The sequence below is a fragment of the Oncorhynchus keta genome, chromosome 30 (genome assembly GCF_023373465.1).
Source record: "Oncorhynchus keta strain PuntledgeMale-10-30-2019 chromosome 30, Oket_V2, whole genome shotgun sequence".
NCBI lineage: Eukaryota > Metazoa > Chordata > Actinopteri > Salmoniformes > Salmonidae > Oncorhynchus > Oncorhynchus keta.
Window position 1 is genome coordinate 57,464,517 of NC_068450.1, and position 17,858 is coordinate 57,482,374.

The following is a 17,858-nucleotide window of genomic DNA, read 5'->3' on the forward strand; positions in this document are numbered from 1 at the left end:
TGATTGAATTAAAGTTTAGAAATGTAGTCTAGTTGTCTCTATCTACTGCTCAGTATCTGCAGAGCAGTTAGCCCAAGGTAGTGTACACCCCAATGATACAATGTATAGATAGTATCAATGCTATTTGTTTGCAGTCTTCTGTAGCGAATGAAGCTGGATTGCATTGCTATGCATCAGACTTAATTTAATTAAGGTGTGCAATGGAGAATCTCTCGACTGACGCTCGTCTCACTGGAGTCGTGCTGACCCATTAAAATCACAACGCCAAATGGATATTAAACGTAGCCGACATCCCCAGGTTTGTGCCATTCCGGTATGCGTTCAGCACACTAACTGCCGGGAGTGAATGTGGACGTTCATCTCCTAAAAGACATGATTTCGCCTGCTGCCCCCAGGAAGTAGCAAACATGGAGGGTCGTGAATTTGGAACGGGTTGAGGGAGGCTTGGAGTAAAAACATGGCGGAAATGTATTTTCTGGCAAAAATACACACCGTTCTCGGTTTGGAGCAAGGATGGGCGACATGGAAAGCGAACGTGACCAACCGAATGAGAATGAAGCATTGTTTTGCATTGTCGTGCATGAGCTTTGTCTCTGCTGCCTCTGTTTGGTGTTAGCTCTCTGCACGGCAGTGTTGCAGAGGTAGAAATGAGGCCCCATGAGGCGCCAAGCCAGGTTTTCCCAGTCCACTGAGCATCCACTCGGGTTCATTCATGTGTCCACAGCACCCTCTGCTGTTCAGATGTAGAAATTGTATCATTCCCATTCACCTCACAACTCACCTGGTAAGAACATTTCTTTTAATCTTGCCTATCACCAAGAAGAGTTAAGGGATGTTATATCAAAGTGAATCAATATGCTGGGTTTGTTTTTTCAATTAGAATATGTGCATTTTTTTTGTCCCCTGAAGAGAGATCAGTCATTCCTCCTCAATGGCAAACTCCAGAAGAGAGAAATAATCTTCTTGATGTCAAAATCAAATGCAATTATGACAACCTCATGTCATGTATATGTCTGAAAAAGGGTAATATTTGCAGAATTCCCAGATGTATTTAAAGATATTGCTTTCACGCATCATTGGGGTCACACTGCCTGCCGTCCAGGACATCTACAGCACCCGGTGTCACTGGAAGGCCAAGAAGATCATCAACGACCTCAGTCACCTGAGCCACGGATGGTTCACCCTGCTACCATCTCGAAGTAGGAGACAGTACAGGTGCCTCCACCCAGTACCCTGCCCTGAACCTCAGTCACTGTTACCAGCCAGCGACCACCCAGTACTCTACCCTGCACCTTAGAGACTGCAGCCCTATATACTGTATATAGAGTCATTGAACAATGGTCACTTTAATAATGTTTACATACTGTTTTACCCACTTCATTTCTATATACTGTATTCTAGTCAAGGCTCATTCTATATAGCTACTGTCGTACACACCTTTGCTATTCATATACTGTTCATACTGTCTATACACACCATTATTTAAGCAATGAGGCTTGATAAACTTTGATTGTCTTAAATTGTTTTGTATTAATCATTAGTTATTCGATGACAAATTGTCACATGGAATTGCTGGGTGACTGCTTACATATTTGGTCATGGTCAGGTGGCGATTCCGATCACAAACTGTAAAGTCTATGGGAATGACATTTGTGTGATCCTGTAGGAGACGCTAAGAGTGAAACGTATTTGTTTCAGCATGTTTTAAAGTACGCACACACACACACACACACACACACACACACACACACACACACACACACACACACACACACACACACACACACACACACACACACACACACACACACACACACAGACAGACAGGCAGGCAGGCAGGCAGACAGCAGGGCAGGCAGGCAGGCAGGCAGGCAGGCAGACAGACAGACATACATACCCCCTCACCCCTCACACACACAAACAGCATGCAAGCAAGCATGCACACTCCCCCCCATCCCCCTTCACACACACAGATGCGTCTAATCCTGAGCTGTCTTCCCTTCAACACAACAGGGGCAGCAAAATGCCATTTAAGTGTCACCTGGGAGAGTGCAACTTCCAAATCTCTCTCCAAGGGGACTCTGCTCAGGTTATCCATAAGCAATTAGCCTTGCGATACGTCCCCCCCGCCACATCCCACCCCCCTGTGCAAACACACCTCCGCTTGTCTGTTCAACCTACTGAGTCACAGCGTCTCACATCATCTCTCCGCTATCTTCCTTTTTTTTAAAGGCAGCGCCGCTTCAACCTGGGCTGACATAACTGAGGATCTTTGCTTTTTCACCATTGGACACTGGTGTACCAAGCCTCCCCTACCCCCCTTCCCCAGATAGCATATGAACACGTCATAGCCATGGCAAAAAAAAACAAGTGAACAAATGAATTACGGGAAATGTGCTGTTAAACTGCTCAGACCTTGAGGGGGGAGGGATAAACTGTGGTGAGCCACTGCCATTGGAGCGTCAGCATCTATTTCACCCAGCCAGGAGGCTGTACATGTCCTGTGTCTGGGAGTCAGTGTCAGGTAGAGCTTCTCTTCAGAATGTTAACGGTCGGATGGAAACTGGCTGCGCACGTCCCTGAGTGACCTCGCCGTTCCATTGTTGCTCGGGCTGCCCTCATCATCTCAATTCCCATTGGATCTGCTCGTACTTTGTAGATTAGTGGAAGGGAAAGGTCAGGGAGAAGACTGGAACACCTAGGTAACACGTTAGCGCTGATGCGGGGGACCTTTTTAATTTACGGCTTTATCGTTTTCAGTCGCTCGGCTGCTCAAGCTGCTTTTTTTCAATAGCTTGAAAGCACAAAAGCCCTCGCAAATGTGGAGTGCAATAAATGATCATCACTTAATTAGCTGCTGCAGTGGTAAAAGGGGGGCCTGTCCAAGTTTGTTTCACCCTCGGTGAAGATTTTAGGATTGAGGGGTGCAAAATAATTGGATTCTCTTGGCTGTCAGGATAAAACTCCTGACTATTATGAAAGGATGGAGAGACTGTCTCACTGGCTGACTGACTAAATGTGGGACAGAAAAAAAGAGAGAGAGAAAAAAGACAGACAGACAGACAGACAGACAGACAGACAGACAGACAGACAGACAGACAGACAGACAGACAGAGAAGAAAGAGAGAGAGAAACAGCAAGACAGAGAGAGAGAGAAAAAAACAGCAAGAAATACAGAGAAAGAGAGAGAGTACAGGTGCATCAAAGCTGGGACGGAGACTGAAAAACAGCTTCTATCTCAAGGCCATGAGACTGCTAAAAAGCAATCACTAACTCAGAGAGGCTGCTGCCTACATTGAGAGCCAATCACTGGCTACTTTAATAAATGGATCACTAGTCCCTTTATACAATGTACTAAATAATGCCACTTTAATGATGTTTACATATCTTACATTACTCACATGTATATACTGTATTTTATACCATCTATTGCACCTTGCCTATGCAGTCGGCCATCGCTCATCCTTATACTTACATGTACATATTCCTATTCACCATTTTTGATTTGTGTGCATTAGGTAGATGTTGGGGAATTGTCAGATTACTTGTTAGATATTACTGCGCTGTCGGAACTAGAAACACAAGCATTTCGTAACACTCGCATTAACATCTGCTAACCATGTTTATGTGACAAATTAAATTTGATTTGATTTGAGAGTGAAACAGCAAGACAGACAGAGAAGAAAGAGAGAGAGAGGTAGAGAGAGAGGTAGAAGGAGAGAGAGAGAGAGAGAGAGAGAGAGAGAGAGAGAGAGAGAGAGAGGTAGAGGTAGATGTAGAGGTAGAGAGAGAGACAGAGAGAGAGACAGAGAGAGAGACAGAGAGATGTAGAGGTAGAGATAGAGGTAGAGAGAGAGACAGAGAGAGAGAGATAGAGACATAGAGACAGAGAGAGAGAGAGAGAGAGAGAGAGAGAGAGAGAGAGAGAGAGAGAGAGAGGTAGAGGTAGATGTAGAGGTAGAGGTAGAGAGGGAGAGAGAGAGAGAGAGAGAGAGAGAGAGAGAGAGAGAGAGGGGTAGAGGTAGATGTAGAGGTAGAGAGAGAGAGACAGAGAGAGACAGAGAGAGAGACAGAGAGAGAGACAGAGAGGTAGAGGTAGATGTAGAAGGTAGAGAGAGAGACAGAGAGAGAGACAGAGAGAGAGAGAGAGAGAGAGAGAGAGAGAGAGAGAGAGGTAAAGGTAGATGTAGAGGTAGAGAGAGAGACAGAGAGAGACAGAGAGAAATAAAGAAACAACAAGACAGACAGGGAAAGAAACAGAGGCGAGATGGAGTCCATAGCTTTGCATTGAGTGTATTTGTGAGCTGCCTCTTAATTGAACTTGCCCAGTGGGGATGTAAGAGAGTGGTGCAGACAGATACAGGAGCTGTCAGAGCTGCCTCAACCAAATGGAGAGAGAGGGCTAGGAGAAAATATGATTTAAGGTGAAACGAGCGCATCATTTGTTATTCTGACCCTGCTCTCAGAGAGCTCCCCCGCTATTCTCAGTTATGATTAAGTCTGATGAAAGAACATCAGAACTATTAGGATGTTAGATTACAGACCTGATACCTTCCCAGTTCTGATTATACTTGATGGAGGGAACATAGGAGGATATCATATTTATACTAATAGTTGTGATTACAGACCTTCCCATCTTCACTTGAGACATGATGATCTCAAGAAATTGTATCCGCTGTGAAATTCTATCCTCTATGAAATTCTATCCTCTTTGACATGTTCTCTTAACTTTTTTGTCGGTGAATACTGGTGTAACTGGATCCAGAGCATGCTCTGTCTGACTATGCTGGTACAAACCATATCAATCTGATGAAAAGTCTCCATGTGTTTTTACACAGTGAATTATGGGAGCATTGTGTGTCATGTTAAAACCAGGGTTGTCACGCTATGCCATTTGTTGTGCTTTGCAATCACGTAATTGTGACCATTTAGGCCATCCGACCAGACCAGGAAAGAAGGAAGCAAGAATGATGCTTGTTTACAACTGACTCCAAAACTCCTCCCTTCTCATTTATCTATCCTAATAATCCTGTAATCCCCGGGCCCAGTTTCTCAAAAGTTACCCATCTGGATTTTGCCTATCGGATAGGATTAAATGCATAGACATAGAATGAATAGAATTGACAAACAATTTACTTGAATGGGGACTTCCATTCTATTCATTCTATTTCCATACATTTAATCCTATATATAGGATAGGCAAAGTCCAGGCAGATAACTTTAGAAAAACCTGGGCTCAGGCCAGTAGGACTACAATCTTCCGATTGAATTGCTTCCCAGCCTTCATTACGATCCATCAGCGGCACAGCGAATCAAACGGCAATTTATCATACGGCAGGAAGCAAAACATTGCGTAACAGGAACCGATAAGCTTTTCATTAGGATCCAACGTTGATTACTGGAACAGCTGTAGTCAGTGAATGAATAGGATATTTTCTTTTGTGTGTTTGTGTTGTTTATGTTATAGTACTCCAAATTCACAGATGTTGTTTTGATAAAGTACAATCAGTACTGTCAGATCATTGTTGATAGCCGGACACCTGTATCAGAGATATTAACCATAACCCATACTAACAGCCAGACTACAACAGATTCAACTCAGCATGCGTGGTCCTATTGTAATTCATCCTATTAAAATCACTACCCTGACCGTTAGACATTGGCACAAGACTCTCTTTGATTTTCCCCAAAAGACATTATGGATTATGGATTAAGTACTTTCTTTTCACATTATACTGGCCTCTGCTGGCCATTCTATGGAGTTGACTCGACTCGGCATCCACAGTTGATGTAATACTTTTTGTTTAAAGCAAAGAGTATCATGAGCCATAATGTGAAGTATAATTACGTGGACAACTTTTTCGGTTTCTTTTCCTTTTAACACGTGACCAGCAACATGGGTGTCCTATTGAAATGTGTGTTATGCCTGTTATACAACGAAATAGTCACACAATACCAGACAATGTTTATCAAATTGAATGAAGGCAGTTCATTTAGACATTTGTTTTTGTTATTTTTCCTATTTCCTTCTTATCGACTGTCCTTCACTTCCTGTGTCTGTAAATTGTGATTCTGGGCAGTTCCTTCACGGGTAGCTAAGATTCCTGGTGTGTTGGCCAAACATCCAGCCGTGAGGGAAATGTCACAGCGCTCCTGCTCAGTCATGACCTCCACTGACCAGTAATTGATGTGCAGGGTCACTGTAAGTTCATGAACAACACACATGCACGCACACAGTCACATATGCATGCACACATGTATGCACACACGCACGCGCACATGCATGCACGCATGCACGCATATACACTCACTCATGCACAACGTACGTATGTCATCACGCACACACCAAACACACACGCAAGTCCCTAAAGCTTTTTCTACCGGGGGACCAAAAGAGATGTCATTGAAAATCATGTCATCCTAACAGTTTCCTGGGCTGGTGCAAGAGCTGCGAGAATCACCGTACCATCCCACTGGGCACAGATCAGTTCAACATCTATTTTTGATTTACATTTGGTTGAGTTGTCAACTAACGTGAATTCAATGTGATATGTTGACGGCAGTTAGCCTTGCGCTTAAGAACATTGGGCCAGCAACCAAATGGTTGCTTTTTTTGAATCCCCAAGTTGCCTCTAGCAAGGCACTTAACCATAGCTGCTCTGGATAAGATTGTCTGCCAAATGATGCAAGTGTGAAATCAATCAAAGATTAATAATTTTTTGGAAGTCCAATCAGTTTTCCATGTCATCACAGTTTTTACTCGGTGGAGTACCGTTTTAGGTCAAATACATACATGAAGGACTACACACACACACACACACACACACACACACACACACACACACACACACACACACACACACACACACACACACACACACACACACACACACACACACACACACACACACACACACCTTCCCAAACACTGTTGTTAAACATGTATGTTAGTTGTAAGAGGAAGGACCCCAGTCAGTTGTTTTCAGGTCGTTGTTTGTCTGAGGCCCATATTGTTTTGTCTGAGGCCCATATTGTTTTGTCTGGGGCCCATATTGTTTTGTCTGAGGCCCATATTGTTTTGTCTGGGGCCCATATTGTTTTGTCTGGGGCCCATATTGTTTTGTCTGAGGCCCATATTGTTTTGTCTGGGGCCCATATTGTTTTTTGGTAAAGCCCATATTGCCCGGCCACACCGTTGCTCTTGTGAACCAGTCAAAAGCCTCTAGCGGATCAGGAAGAGGCCCTGTAGTCTACACATAGATGGCTGGTTGGGTTGGTTTATGGTAGGAAGGCATGGGTCTAGAAAGAAAAAAAACGATATATTAGGCTACGTTGATGGTCGGAAACAGACAAAGACCTGATGGTGTATTGCTAAAGTGATGTTAACGACAAAGTGCGTGCGTGTGTGTGTGTGTGTGTGTGTGTGTGTGTGTGTGTGTGTGTGTGTGTGTGTGTGTGTGTGTGTGTGTGTGTGTGTGTGTGTGTGTGTGTGTGTGTGTGTGTGTGTGTGTGTGTGTGTGTGTGTGTGTGTGTGTGTGTGTGTGTGTGTGAAATATACAGTACAGGAGGCAGTAATCAAGTTAAAACGTATCTCACTTTATTGAACCTTTGACAATCGACAAATGCTACTTCATATTTGTACAGTGACACAAGCATTCCGATCCTCTTTCCTAAAATAGTGTCCACCGGATTCAAACGTACATCTGAATTGAAACCGTTTTTTTTGTGGCAACATTAAAGAGCAGATAATCGCTGCATCCATTACAAGGAAAGGATCATCCCAAACCTAAGACACAAATTAATGAGTGAACAGATCCATTTTGTTCCTTTAAAAACAAAACGATTATCTGTAAAATATCCAGATGGTCCTTCTTTTGAAAGAAGACAAGAGTAAAAGAGAACATAATATGTTATGTACATCATGGAGTGCCTGTGTGTGGTAGAGAGACGTATCCTACAACATTTGAGTTCATGGTCACTGGGTCATACAGTGGTCAAGCGTGAGGTCAAGCTGTGGCTCGTGGTGGCATCGACCTTGGTGAAATAATGACTGAGTTTGTCAGTGAAATGAGAGTGATGATTGTATTAGTCGCGTCGTCACTGTACTTAACAGCAAAGTGGAAGTGTTTTTCAGTTCGGGTTTGTGACACCTGCTAAGTACAGTAGGAAGTGAGTATTCACTCAGGAGAGGACAAAGTAGTTTGCATTATTTCCATGGATGAAAACAAGATTTGGAATGGACCTGAGATATACTCACTAACATGCATGGCTGAACTACAAAGGACCTATCCCATTACAAAACATGACAAAAATATTTAAAAAAATGCAATGCAATTGCTTGTCTAAAATGCAACAGTACTTTTACACTTGTGGGTTTAAGGTACTATAAGGAAGAAAGTAATTATGTTGTCACAAAATATGTATAATTTACACATTCATGTATTAGGACACAATACTTGTTCGAGATTAGAAAGTAACATCGATAAATTGCATCAAAATAATTTCCCTAGATTTATAAATGTCTCCTATGTCTGGTAAACTGACCATAAATAACGTATGAACAATGTGTAAATGTAAGGGAAGATGTGCATATGGAAATGTATCTAGGCTATTTTCTTACACTTCAATAATTAATATCTGTCATATAAGCACAAGAAAATGGTAGTAAAAACATTTAAATTCATGGCTACTTTAGTTCCATAATCATGAAGGTGGGAGTTGGGCAAAGCTATAATTCACAACTGTACAGCTACGTAGCTCTTTCCTTCTTTCCCATTGCAAAGAGCGGTCTATTGTCAAACGGTCTATTGTCAAACGGTCTGTGGTCAAACGGTCTGTGGTTGAATCGAGGGTGGTCTGTGCGATTGACGTTGGCCCAAGGGTTGGTCCAAAGTGCCTAAAACAAAATGAGGTGGTAGCATGACATTTTCTGTGATGATTCAAGTTTGCGGATGGCCTTTTCTAGTTCATAGTGGCCCAAAGTGCCTTGGAGGTGGCTTAATCTAACCTAACCCAACCCAATTTAGTCTGATTTGGCCCGGTGGAACTCTAGTTCCCAGGGGGTCTCAGTCCTGGGTTTCCAACCCTTCTAGGTGTTCGGGGATGGGCAGACCCGTGAGCACAGTCAGACACTTGTTCCACACGTTGAAGACGGGGCACACGGGCTGGGCGAAGGACACGTGGAACGTGTGCAGGTTCTGCGAGCCCACGGCGTCGTAGAAGGTAAGCGAGCCGGCGTCGTAGTCCAGCAGGACACCCACGCGGCGCAGGTGGGGCGAAGGCTCGATGGCCAGCTCCTTGCTGTTGTGACGCACCACCCACGAGTTGTTGCAGCGGCACAGGACCCAGGAGGCCGAGTTCTTGCCAATCCACTCGTGCTTGGGGGCCGACTTGTAGGCGATGCCCACCGCATACCTGCGGAGAAATGAGTAAGAAGACACTGTTAGCCTGCCTCTAAAACCCAAACACTTCAACACTTGTGAACACTTACCAAGTGTTAAATACTCGTAGTTATTAAATGTGCATCGAATCTTTCTCTGACTACATTGTGTAAATGTGATTTTAAGTGACTTACAATGTGGCCTCTATCTCTGTCATTCTACCCAGCCAGATCCAACAGGCCAAAAACCATGTGGCTCAGATCAAGACATTGGTCCATCATGTCTCCCAGGTCTAACTCACCATGTGCTTCCTCCAATCAGGGCCTCCCAGTAGTGGCGTCCGCTGTCGATGTAAACGTTGCCGACGACGCCGTAGCTACTCTGGCTGGTGAAGCGCTCCTGGCCGTGTCCCTTCTTCGATGCCGTCTCGTCGCGCTCCACCGTCAGGTTGTCATGGGAGACCTTCAGCTTCTTGTGGGCGGACTTGGGGTCCAGCTTGAAAGGTTGGCCTGGACGAAGAGGACGGAGAGAGACAATATGGTTAAGTTAGCAAGGGGCTAGGGTAGGATGGGCTATGAAGGCAGCAGCTGTATGTATAGTGTCCATATTAGGAGACCATCCCCGACATTTGATGCTGTCCTAATATGGACACCATATTGAAACACAATATGGTGACCATATTAGGTAAGAATCACAAGATACTTCTCTAAGACTGCATGCTATAATTCCAAGTTTCCTTCAATCGTAATGAATGTGGAGCCCTTACTGTTGGTTTTGAGTGTCCCTGGCTCACTGCTGCGGGCACCTGCCTGGTTGATGGCTTTGACGATGAAGATGTACTTGGTGCCGCTCTGCAGGCCGTGGACGGTGTAGTGGTTCTGCTTGATGTTAGGCACAATCATCCAGCTGTCTGCAGAGTTACACAGGCCTGGGAGGGAGAAACAGACTCACAGTTACAGTGTCTTCATGCATACACACTCAGCTATGCAACACAGAAATGTTTCCGTTTGCACACACGTAGTCACACGAATACACACACAGACCAATAACGCAGACTGCGCATGTACAGTACACATACTTTGTTGTTGAAGTATTGCGGCCTTGATAAACTTTGAAAAGCAAACATCTATCAATTAGTTAGGTCACTCGTAACCTGCTGAACTCCAGGATGTAAGCAAAGTTAATTGTCACAGAATGAGGAGATGATTTGCTTTGCCTGCTGCAGAGACAGCCAATCCTCAGCCAATGTAAGTATCATACTTGGACCAAATATAAACAGTCACCTAATTAAGTCCATATTTCCCCAACATATTGTATATTTTCATTCTTTAGTTTAGCGAACTCGTATCTATAGTTTGAGAGAGGTGTAGGTTTGAGTCTGTTTGTGTTAGGAGGGGAGGAAGTCGATTCATGTGATCCTAGGAGACCAGAGCTAAAGGATAGAGAGGAGTGGTCCAAATTCCATAATCAGTCACTTCCTCAATCAATTCTAAGGCCTTTTAATCATAGTGAGAGGGGAAGGATTCGTGATCAGTGTGTTCAGACAATGCTTCTTGTCCAATATGACTTTGGCGTCGGAGGGTGTAGTAGATTTAAGGGGAATTGAGGGGTAATTTATCATACAAAGTCAATTCATTACGACAAATGCCAGTATGCAACGCAGCATTATGCCATTCATTTCTAATGATCCAACACATTCCATATATATTGCCATTCACTCTACTCTGTTGTTTCATGTGGTTACTGTAGGTGTTAGGATGAGGGGGGGTCATTCACCTCTCAATGGCTGTGCTGTTCCATGTCCGTGGGACTGGCTGTGCTGTACATTGATAGGCCTATACTAAGCCGTGCTGTGCCACATTGATGCCCGCAGGCTTAATTCTCTGCCAGAACAGCCATCGTGCTGAGGGCACAGTGTATTCTCCGTAAGCTTCACGCGACATCTGTTTGAGCGTGAACCCATTGTGCCTTTTCGTCCGTCCCTATAGGCTACCATGTACCATCATGTCTAACGTGTGTCTAACGTGTGTTCTGAAGGCTGCCATTTGCCAATATTTGAAATGGAAACACGCCATTCTCACCTCACACATGGCAGCCATTTTGGAACGGCGTGCCTGTCACACATCATTTACATTGGTGAGAGAAAACACAGTGAGCAATTAAATGACCCTGAGTGAGACCCTATGGGGCCAGTGTCTGCCGTCACCCGTTTTCCTCTGTAGTGTCATTTCAAAGATGTGACATTGTGACAACACCTCAGCCTCAGCCCAGAGCTTCGACCCTATGACTGGGTGTGAAACTAGGGCGGGAAGAAAACATAGCGTGTGCAGAGAATGAGGAGAGGAGGAAGTGGAAAATAAACACGTGTCACTTTGGGTTTTTACGCCACCCCTCATGAAAAGTGCTGATGTTGGTAAAGGGCCTCCTCAGTGGGGTTCCAAAGACAGCATCTGATACAATTGTTACGTTCAATTATCATTCTTGGGTGAACATGGTAGACTTCTAGTATACATTTATGCTCATTCATTTTGTATATTGCTACCGAAAGACATTCAAAAAGTCATTCTACTTGGGGGGGGCACTGGAGTTTTCAACATGATTTAAGCGTGGAAAAAGCCAACTGCTCCTGTTCCAAATTGCAGCACCACCGATGCTGTATTAAAGCTATAGTTCTGGTACTTCTCAGTTTCCTCTCTTTGTTGTTGTCGCTAAAGTGCTCACGTTTGCAGTGAAGAGAGGTGATCACAACATGAGACAAATCATATCCTATTTATTCTCATGACACCCTATAACCTTGTTCGCTAGCCGTCCGCTTTCATCAAACCACACACCGCTATATTTCCCATCCCCTGATCTCATTTTATATTGCTTGCCCAGCGAAGTATGCATGAGCGTGGCATTCAGGCGTGATCCGTGGGGGAGGAGGGCTCTGAGCACTGATTCGTGTTATGACTGTAATTCGCTCCGAGTCAGCTCGTCTCCCTCTCTCCATTCCACTCTGTCCCCTTTGACACCGCAATAACTCAAGCTGAGATCCTGAGATTTGAGATCACCCCATTGGCCCTAGTCAACAGGCTCGGTGAGAAGAAACGCATGATTCGGTCTTGGTTCTTGAGTCCTCCAGCTGTTTGGCTTTACACCCGAATCACAGGGCTTTGAGTTGGAAAATACAAAAGTTATCATCAGGAGAGAGTTCTGTGAGCACAAAGCGTTCTCTCAAGGCGTTCTGTGCACTTACTAGCACCATTGGCTTGCCATGTGAAGATACCATTGTGTGTCTGGTGGTGTGTCTGGTATGCCAGAGGGTAGTTTAACTTACAGCCTGATACATACTGACAACATTGGCTTGACCTATGAAGATAGTTGTGTGCTTGGAGGTGTTCCTTGTATGTGTGACTGCATTTTTGCCGACACCCAGGTACTTACTGACAACGTTGGCTTGCCCTGTGAAGATAGCATACTGGAGCTCATAGGAAAGCACTGTGAACTCGTCGTCTGAGGTCCAGTGGACGGTGATGGTGTCGTACGATGCCGTGCAGAGCTCTTCTCTGATGCCCGGAGGACTTGGCGCTACATTAGGGTAATGAGAATGTTATGTTATGCGTGCTCTGGCATAATGATGAAATAACTGTGGTTCACCTTTTGAGCGTGCTGTTTTACCTCAAACAAAGTACTGTGGCTCTTAAAGGAGGACTGAAGGCTAGAGACTTATATTGATTGCCAAGCTTTTGTTTGCTAATGATAATTCATAGCCCAGATGATATTTCAGAGGTTGACAGTTGAGCAGAGGCTGATGACATCTTTCGCTCTCCTCCCCTCCCTAACCCTCCTCTCTCTCTTCTCTCATCTCTCTCTTCTCTCATCTCGCCTTCCCTTTCGCTCTCTCTCTCTCCCCCTCCTCCCTCTCCTTCTCTCGCGCTCCCCCTCTGCCAGTGAGTGCACATCGATGACTCAGAGTGATTCACTTAGTGAGCCAGCCCTCAAGCGAAGCCCTCTGCCATCACAAAGACTAAACAACAATCTCTTCCACAAACTCATATAAATCTATTCATATGATGTATAATTATTTTGGGTACTGCAATAATATGCAATAACATGGACTATTTTGGCATTATGTAGATGTGGAACTTTGGACCACAGTTAGGTGGAGTGCATACAACCACATTTTTAGGTTATTTTTAGGTTAGAGATGCCAACACTTGCACTTGACAATAGAATATAGGGAGATATATTGTCAGTGCTTTGATATAGTTGACATCATGACATAAAAGCAATATCATAATATAGGCAACAATATCACAGTATATCACGATATTGCCACATTATCACAATATACCGATATTGTATTAAATTATCACTATTGGCGCCCACCACTACTAGTAAATAGAGCTGATTGTACTCTGTACCTGTGAGGTAGTCCAGGCTCTCCAGCAGCTTCTTCTCCTTGGTGAAGTCCAGAGCGAACGTGTCAAACGTGTCCGTCAGGTTGATCTCTGGAATCAGGACCTGAGAGGAGGCGGTCGCCATGGAAACCCTAACACAAACACATAATCCCAGAGGGTTTAGTTCACAACTATCCCACTATGTTGCACATTTTCATAGGATGCCAGAGGTTGTGTTGATTGACTGTGAATTGTCAATGGTTAGTCAGAGCCATAGTGAATTTCTACCACACCCTCCGTGATGGCCTTGCTCACCTTTCGGTGATACTCTTGGCGGTCTGGAGGAAGCGGGCGTGGTCCGTCTCCTTCAGGGTCTGGTCGGCCTGGGTGATGAGAGCAGAGGACCTCTCGATGCACTGCTTACAGTTGGAGATCTGCTGGGCTAGCTTCCTGATCCGGACCGCCTATAGAGCAGATAGGACAGAGGGGGGTTAGAATGGGTTAAAGGTGATTAACTGAATCCCATGTCAGGGATGGTAGAGATTTAGCCCAGATGGGGCTTTTTGGGATTGTATCCAGATGTTTTTGGCTTGTTGCTTTCTCTTCACCTAATGAGAGGTTAAGAGAGAGTGATTGAGGGCAGTGAAATGTGGTTGGTTGGATGTTGTATTTAGGTCAGAGACACTGCCCTCGTCAACCTTTTCTGACACACTAAACTGAACAACTAATCTTTGGTTTCATTCGAATGTGTATATTTTTGTTGCAATTTTCTGGTATTTATATGAAACAACTTTTCACCCGTATCCTATATCTGGACAATGCCAGAGGTGTGGGAGCAAGAAAAAATACCAAATTGTCTCTCTATCGTCTCAGCGGCAACCGACCACCATAAAGGGTTTCTGTTTAGGCAGGTTTTCATTTCCAGCCGAAAGGTCAGAGCTAAACTGCCTCTATGGCCCCTGATATTGGTACTTCTACTTTAAAGCCCCGCTCCTGACTCAAGTCCTGACACGAGACCAGGAAGGAACGAAGGAAGTCCTGTCATTTAGAGAGACTGCAGGAATCTGGTTTCTGACTAACGCTGGACAGCTATTGATAATTCCAACGCCAACAGAAATTCAGTAAGGGAAATGAAGCAAGTAAAAGAAACACAAAGTGTGAAGTCATTTCCATTTCCTCTCTGACTACAAATAGTTAGCGAACTCCAACTCTGTCAGTCAGTAAAAATAATTGAGACATGCCCTGTAGGTTGGACATCTTGATAATTAAGCATGGTCCAATTCCCCTTGGTGACCTTGTTCAAATGTTCGCTTTGCATCGTAAATGAACAGATCGAGAGTGAACAGACGGTGGACTTTCCAACAGATCCAATGCAGACCCCGAACAGAAGGCGAGAGACATTTACCCTTCTGTTGTTTTACTATTACATTCCTTCCCAGGCCGTACGGTTCAGACTGCAGCTCAGAGAAAGTGCAGAGGATTGTGTGTGTGTGTTGGATGGGATTCCCCTTTCAGACCCATGGCCAGTCCTGGATCTTACCTTCCCCTCCTTGATTTTGGTCCCAATGATCTGTCTCCTTTGCTGGATGATGTCAATCAGGAGGTCGCATTCTTCCATCAGCTTTCCCTCCTGCCGCGATGCATTGACCTGAGAAACACAAATGAAACATAATTCAGCTGTCTGATAATTCATAGCCTTAAGTAAGCTGTAATTACAAACCATTTACTGTTATACTTACCCAGAGTCAGACGAACTCATGGATACCATTTTTATGTCTGCATTATGAAGGAAGTTAGGAGGTAGTTTCAAGAGCCAACGCTAACTAGCGTCAGCGCAATTACTGGAAGTCTACAGGAACGCTAGCGTATGGTTTGCGCTAACGCTAGTTAGCAGTGGCTCAGCATTGGCTTTCAAAACTACCTCTAACTTCTTTCATACTGCATGCAGAGACATACAAATGGTATCCACAAGTTCATCTGACTCTGGCTATGTCAAAAACAGGATCTCGCAGTATCCCTTTAATGTTTTGTAATTGTCAAAATGTACGACCTGTCTCAAGGCCATGATTTATAAAAAAGTAGAAAAACAGATGAATTGCCAGAATCTTGCAGTATCCATTTAAAGCTCTAGTTCAACTAATGATAATTCAGATGTCAGTTGGTTTTGCATTGCAAATAATAGTCTACGGGTGAATGAATCAACATTGAGCCACAGTACCTTAATGTGTGTTTGTTTCTGGCTACTACAGAAGATAAAGAATGCCCGCGCCTGTGTTTTGCTGAGTCTTACAGTGCTCAATTCTATGCAGCATTTGGATCAGTCTACAGGTTTGCGATTGTTGAGTGCATGCACACTCAGGTCCACTTTACTAGCCACAGGCCTTTGAAATAGATGCCTCTTTGGTGCCCGTTTTTATGTCCTGGTGAAACACAGATTTTCAACCGAAGCGAAAAGCAGAGAGGGGAGTTGTGAAAGAGGGATTGTTTGAGCGTTGCCAAGCCAACGAGGTGTGTTACGGTCACTCCCTGGTGTGGACAGGCTGTTTATGATATGAAAGGGACTCATTGAAATGCACACAGATCGGCCTTTTCAACGCCAGTAATTAGGTTCCTTCGCCCTTTCTCTACTGTACGTTCACAGGGTTTAGACGGGGGTCATGGGTGAGTGCCACCATCTCTCCCTCTGATCTGCCGTGGAATATTTGTGGATTGTAGGTCTAGTGAACTCTCTATGTATTACAGTAGGATGTTCAGTGAGGACACACTGTGGGCTTTGGACATGGCAGGGGAGCGTGTGACGGACATAAAAGATGAGTCTTTGGCAGGAGCATAAGAGATTAATTTAACCCAAAGCAAAAGCGTTTCTGGGGAATTGCCCGTCAAAAGAGCTCAGAAAGGTTCAACAGAAGGTGGAGGAGTGGCTGATTTGCTTTAGAAGGCTTTCAAATATTCAGCGATCTCTCCAAAAAGTACACACGCGTCCTGTGTACTCTCTTTAAGTGCTGAGAAAGGGAGTCTTTCCGGTCCGTGCACATTTATGCACACTGATGATGACTATACAAAAATAAAACTCTAACTGTAATCCTTGGGGTGGATATATCAAATTAAAATCTGCAGCTTTAATGAAGTGGTTTCATGTGTTGCACAATAATTCTGCAGCTCATTCCACATTCCTCAATTATTCACGCAGATTACTTTTACAGAGTACAAAGTTGATTCACTGAGCACAAGCTGCACGCACACACACACACACACACACACACACACACACACACACACACACACACACACACACACACACACACACACACACACACACACACACACACACACACACACACACACACACACACACACACACACACACACACACAGAAACACAGAATCGCTTGAGAATTAGCCTATACACTCATTATTTAATGGGTGGAAGTGTGTTTAAAAACCATGTACACGTTCGTTTCTGACCTACATCCACCATGAAAACGAGGTCAGATATTTCCCCTCTTTTTCTCTGATGCATTATTTAAATACATCCATTTTAAAAGGACCAGGTTTGTGGATTTTAAAAGGCTAAATGAAATGACCAAAGTGGACCTGCGGCCTGTCCTCAAATGTTACCACCCTTTTAGTGTACTGGTCACAGTGGCCATGGAGGAATATTACAATCTCTGCTTCGAGTATAAGTCATAAAGATTCAGGCCATGTCATTTTCATTTCCTAGCCCACCTTTCCACCATGGGGCTGTGACTCTTTCCTCTCAGGCGCTTCTAATTTGAATCATCACAGATCAAGAACAAGTGACTACGGTCAGAAAGCCTTAATCTAGAAGAACCTTCTTTAAAGAAGTGGCACAACCAATCGGTGGTCTCCGTATAGATACATCAGTCAAATCTAATTGTATTGCACATGGGAACATTTACGTTGGACATGTATATATCATAATACATGTTTATAATGTGTTGCTTGACAACTCAATGATTAGTAGCCTATATCAGGAAAACATTGTGCATTTTGAAATTGTAGAACATGATTCTATGTACAAATTCAGATGAGCAAACTCAAGCGGAGACAGGAGCATCTGTTGCCACACAAACCA

General features: G+C 44.1%; 1 protein-coding gene across 1 annotated transcript in view; it reads right to left on the reverse strand.

Moving 5' to 3' along the window:
- Positions 1–7,575: 7,575 nt before the first annotated feature.
- The window catches only part of LOC118363800 (E3 ubiquitin-protein ligase Midline-1-like), a 37,612-nt gene continuing 27,329 nt past the window's right edge, over positions 7,576–17,858 (reverse strand). Inside the window, exons 4-10 of the mRNA XM_035745029.1 lie at positions 15,303–15,410; positions 14,078–14,226; positions 13,787–13,914; positions 12,807–12,950; positions 10,147–10,308; positions 9,682–9,889; positions 7,576–9,414 (exon numbers count right to left, since the gene is read on the reverse strand). Of these exons, the coding sequence (XP_035600922.1) occupies positions 9,066–9,414; positions 9,682–9,889; positions 10,147–10,308; positions 12,807–12,950; positions 13,787–13,914; positions 14,078–14,226; positions 15,303–15,410 (1,248 nt within the window). The 3' untranslated portion in view covers positions 7,576–9,065. The remainder of the gene's footprint in view (positions 9,415–9,681; positions 9,890–10,146; positions 10,309–12,806; positions 12,951–13,786; positions 13,915–14,077; positions 14,227–15,302; positions 15,411–17,858) is intronic.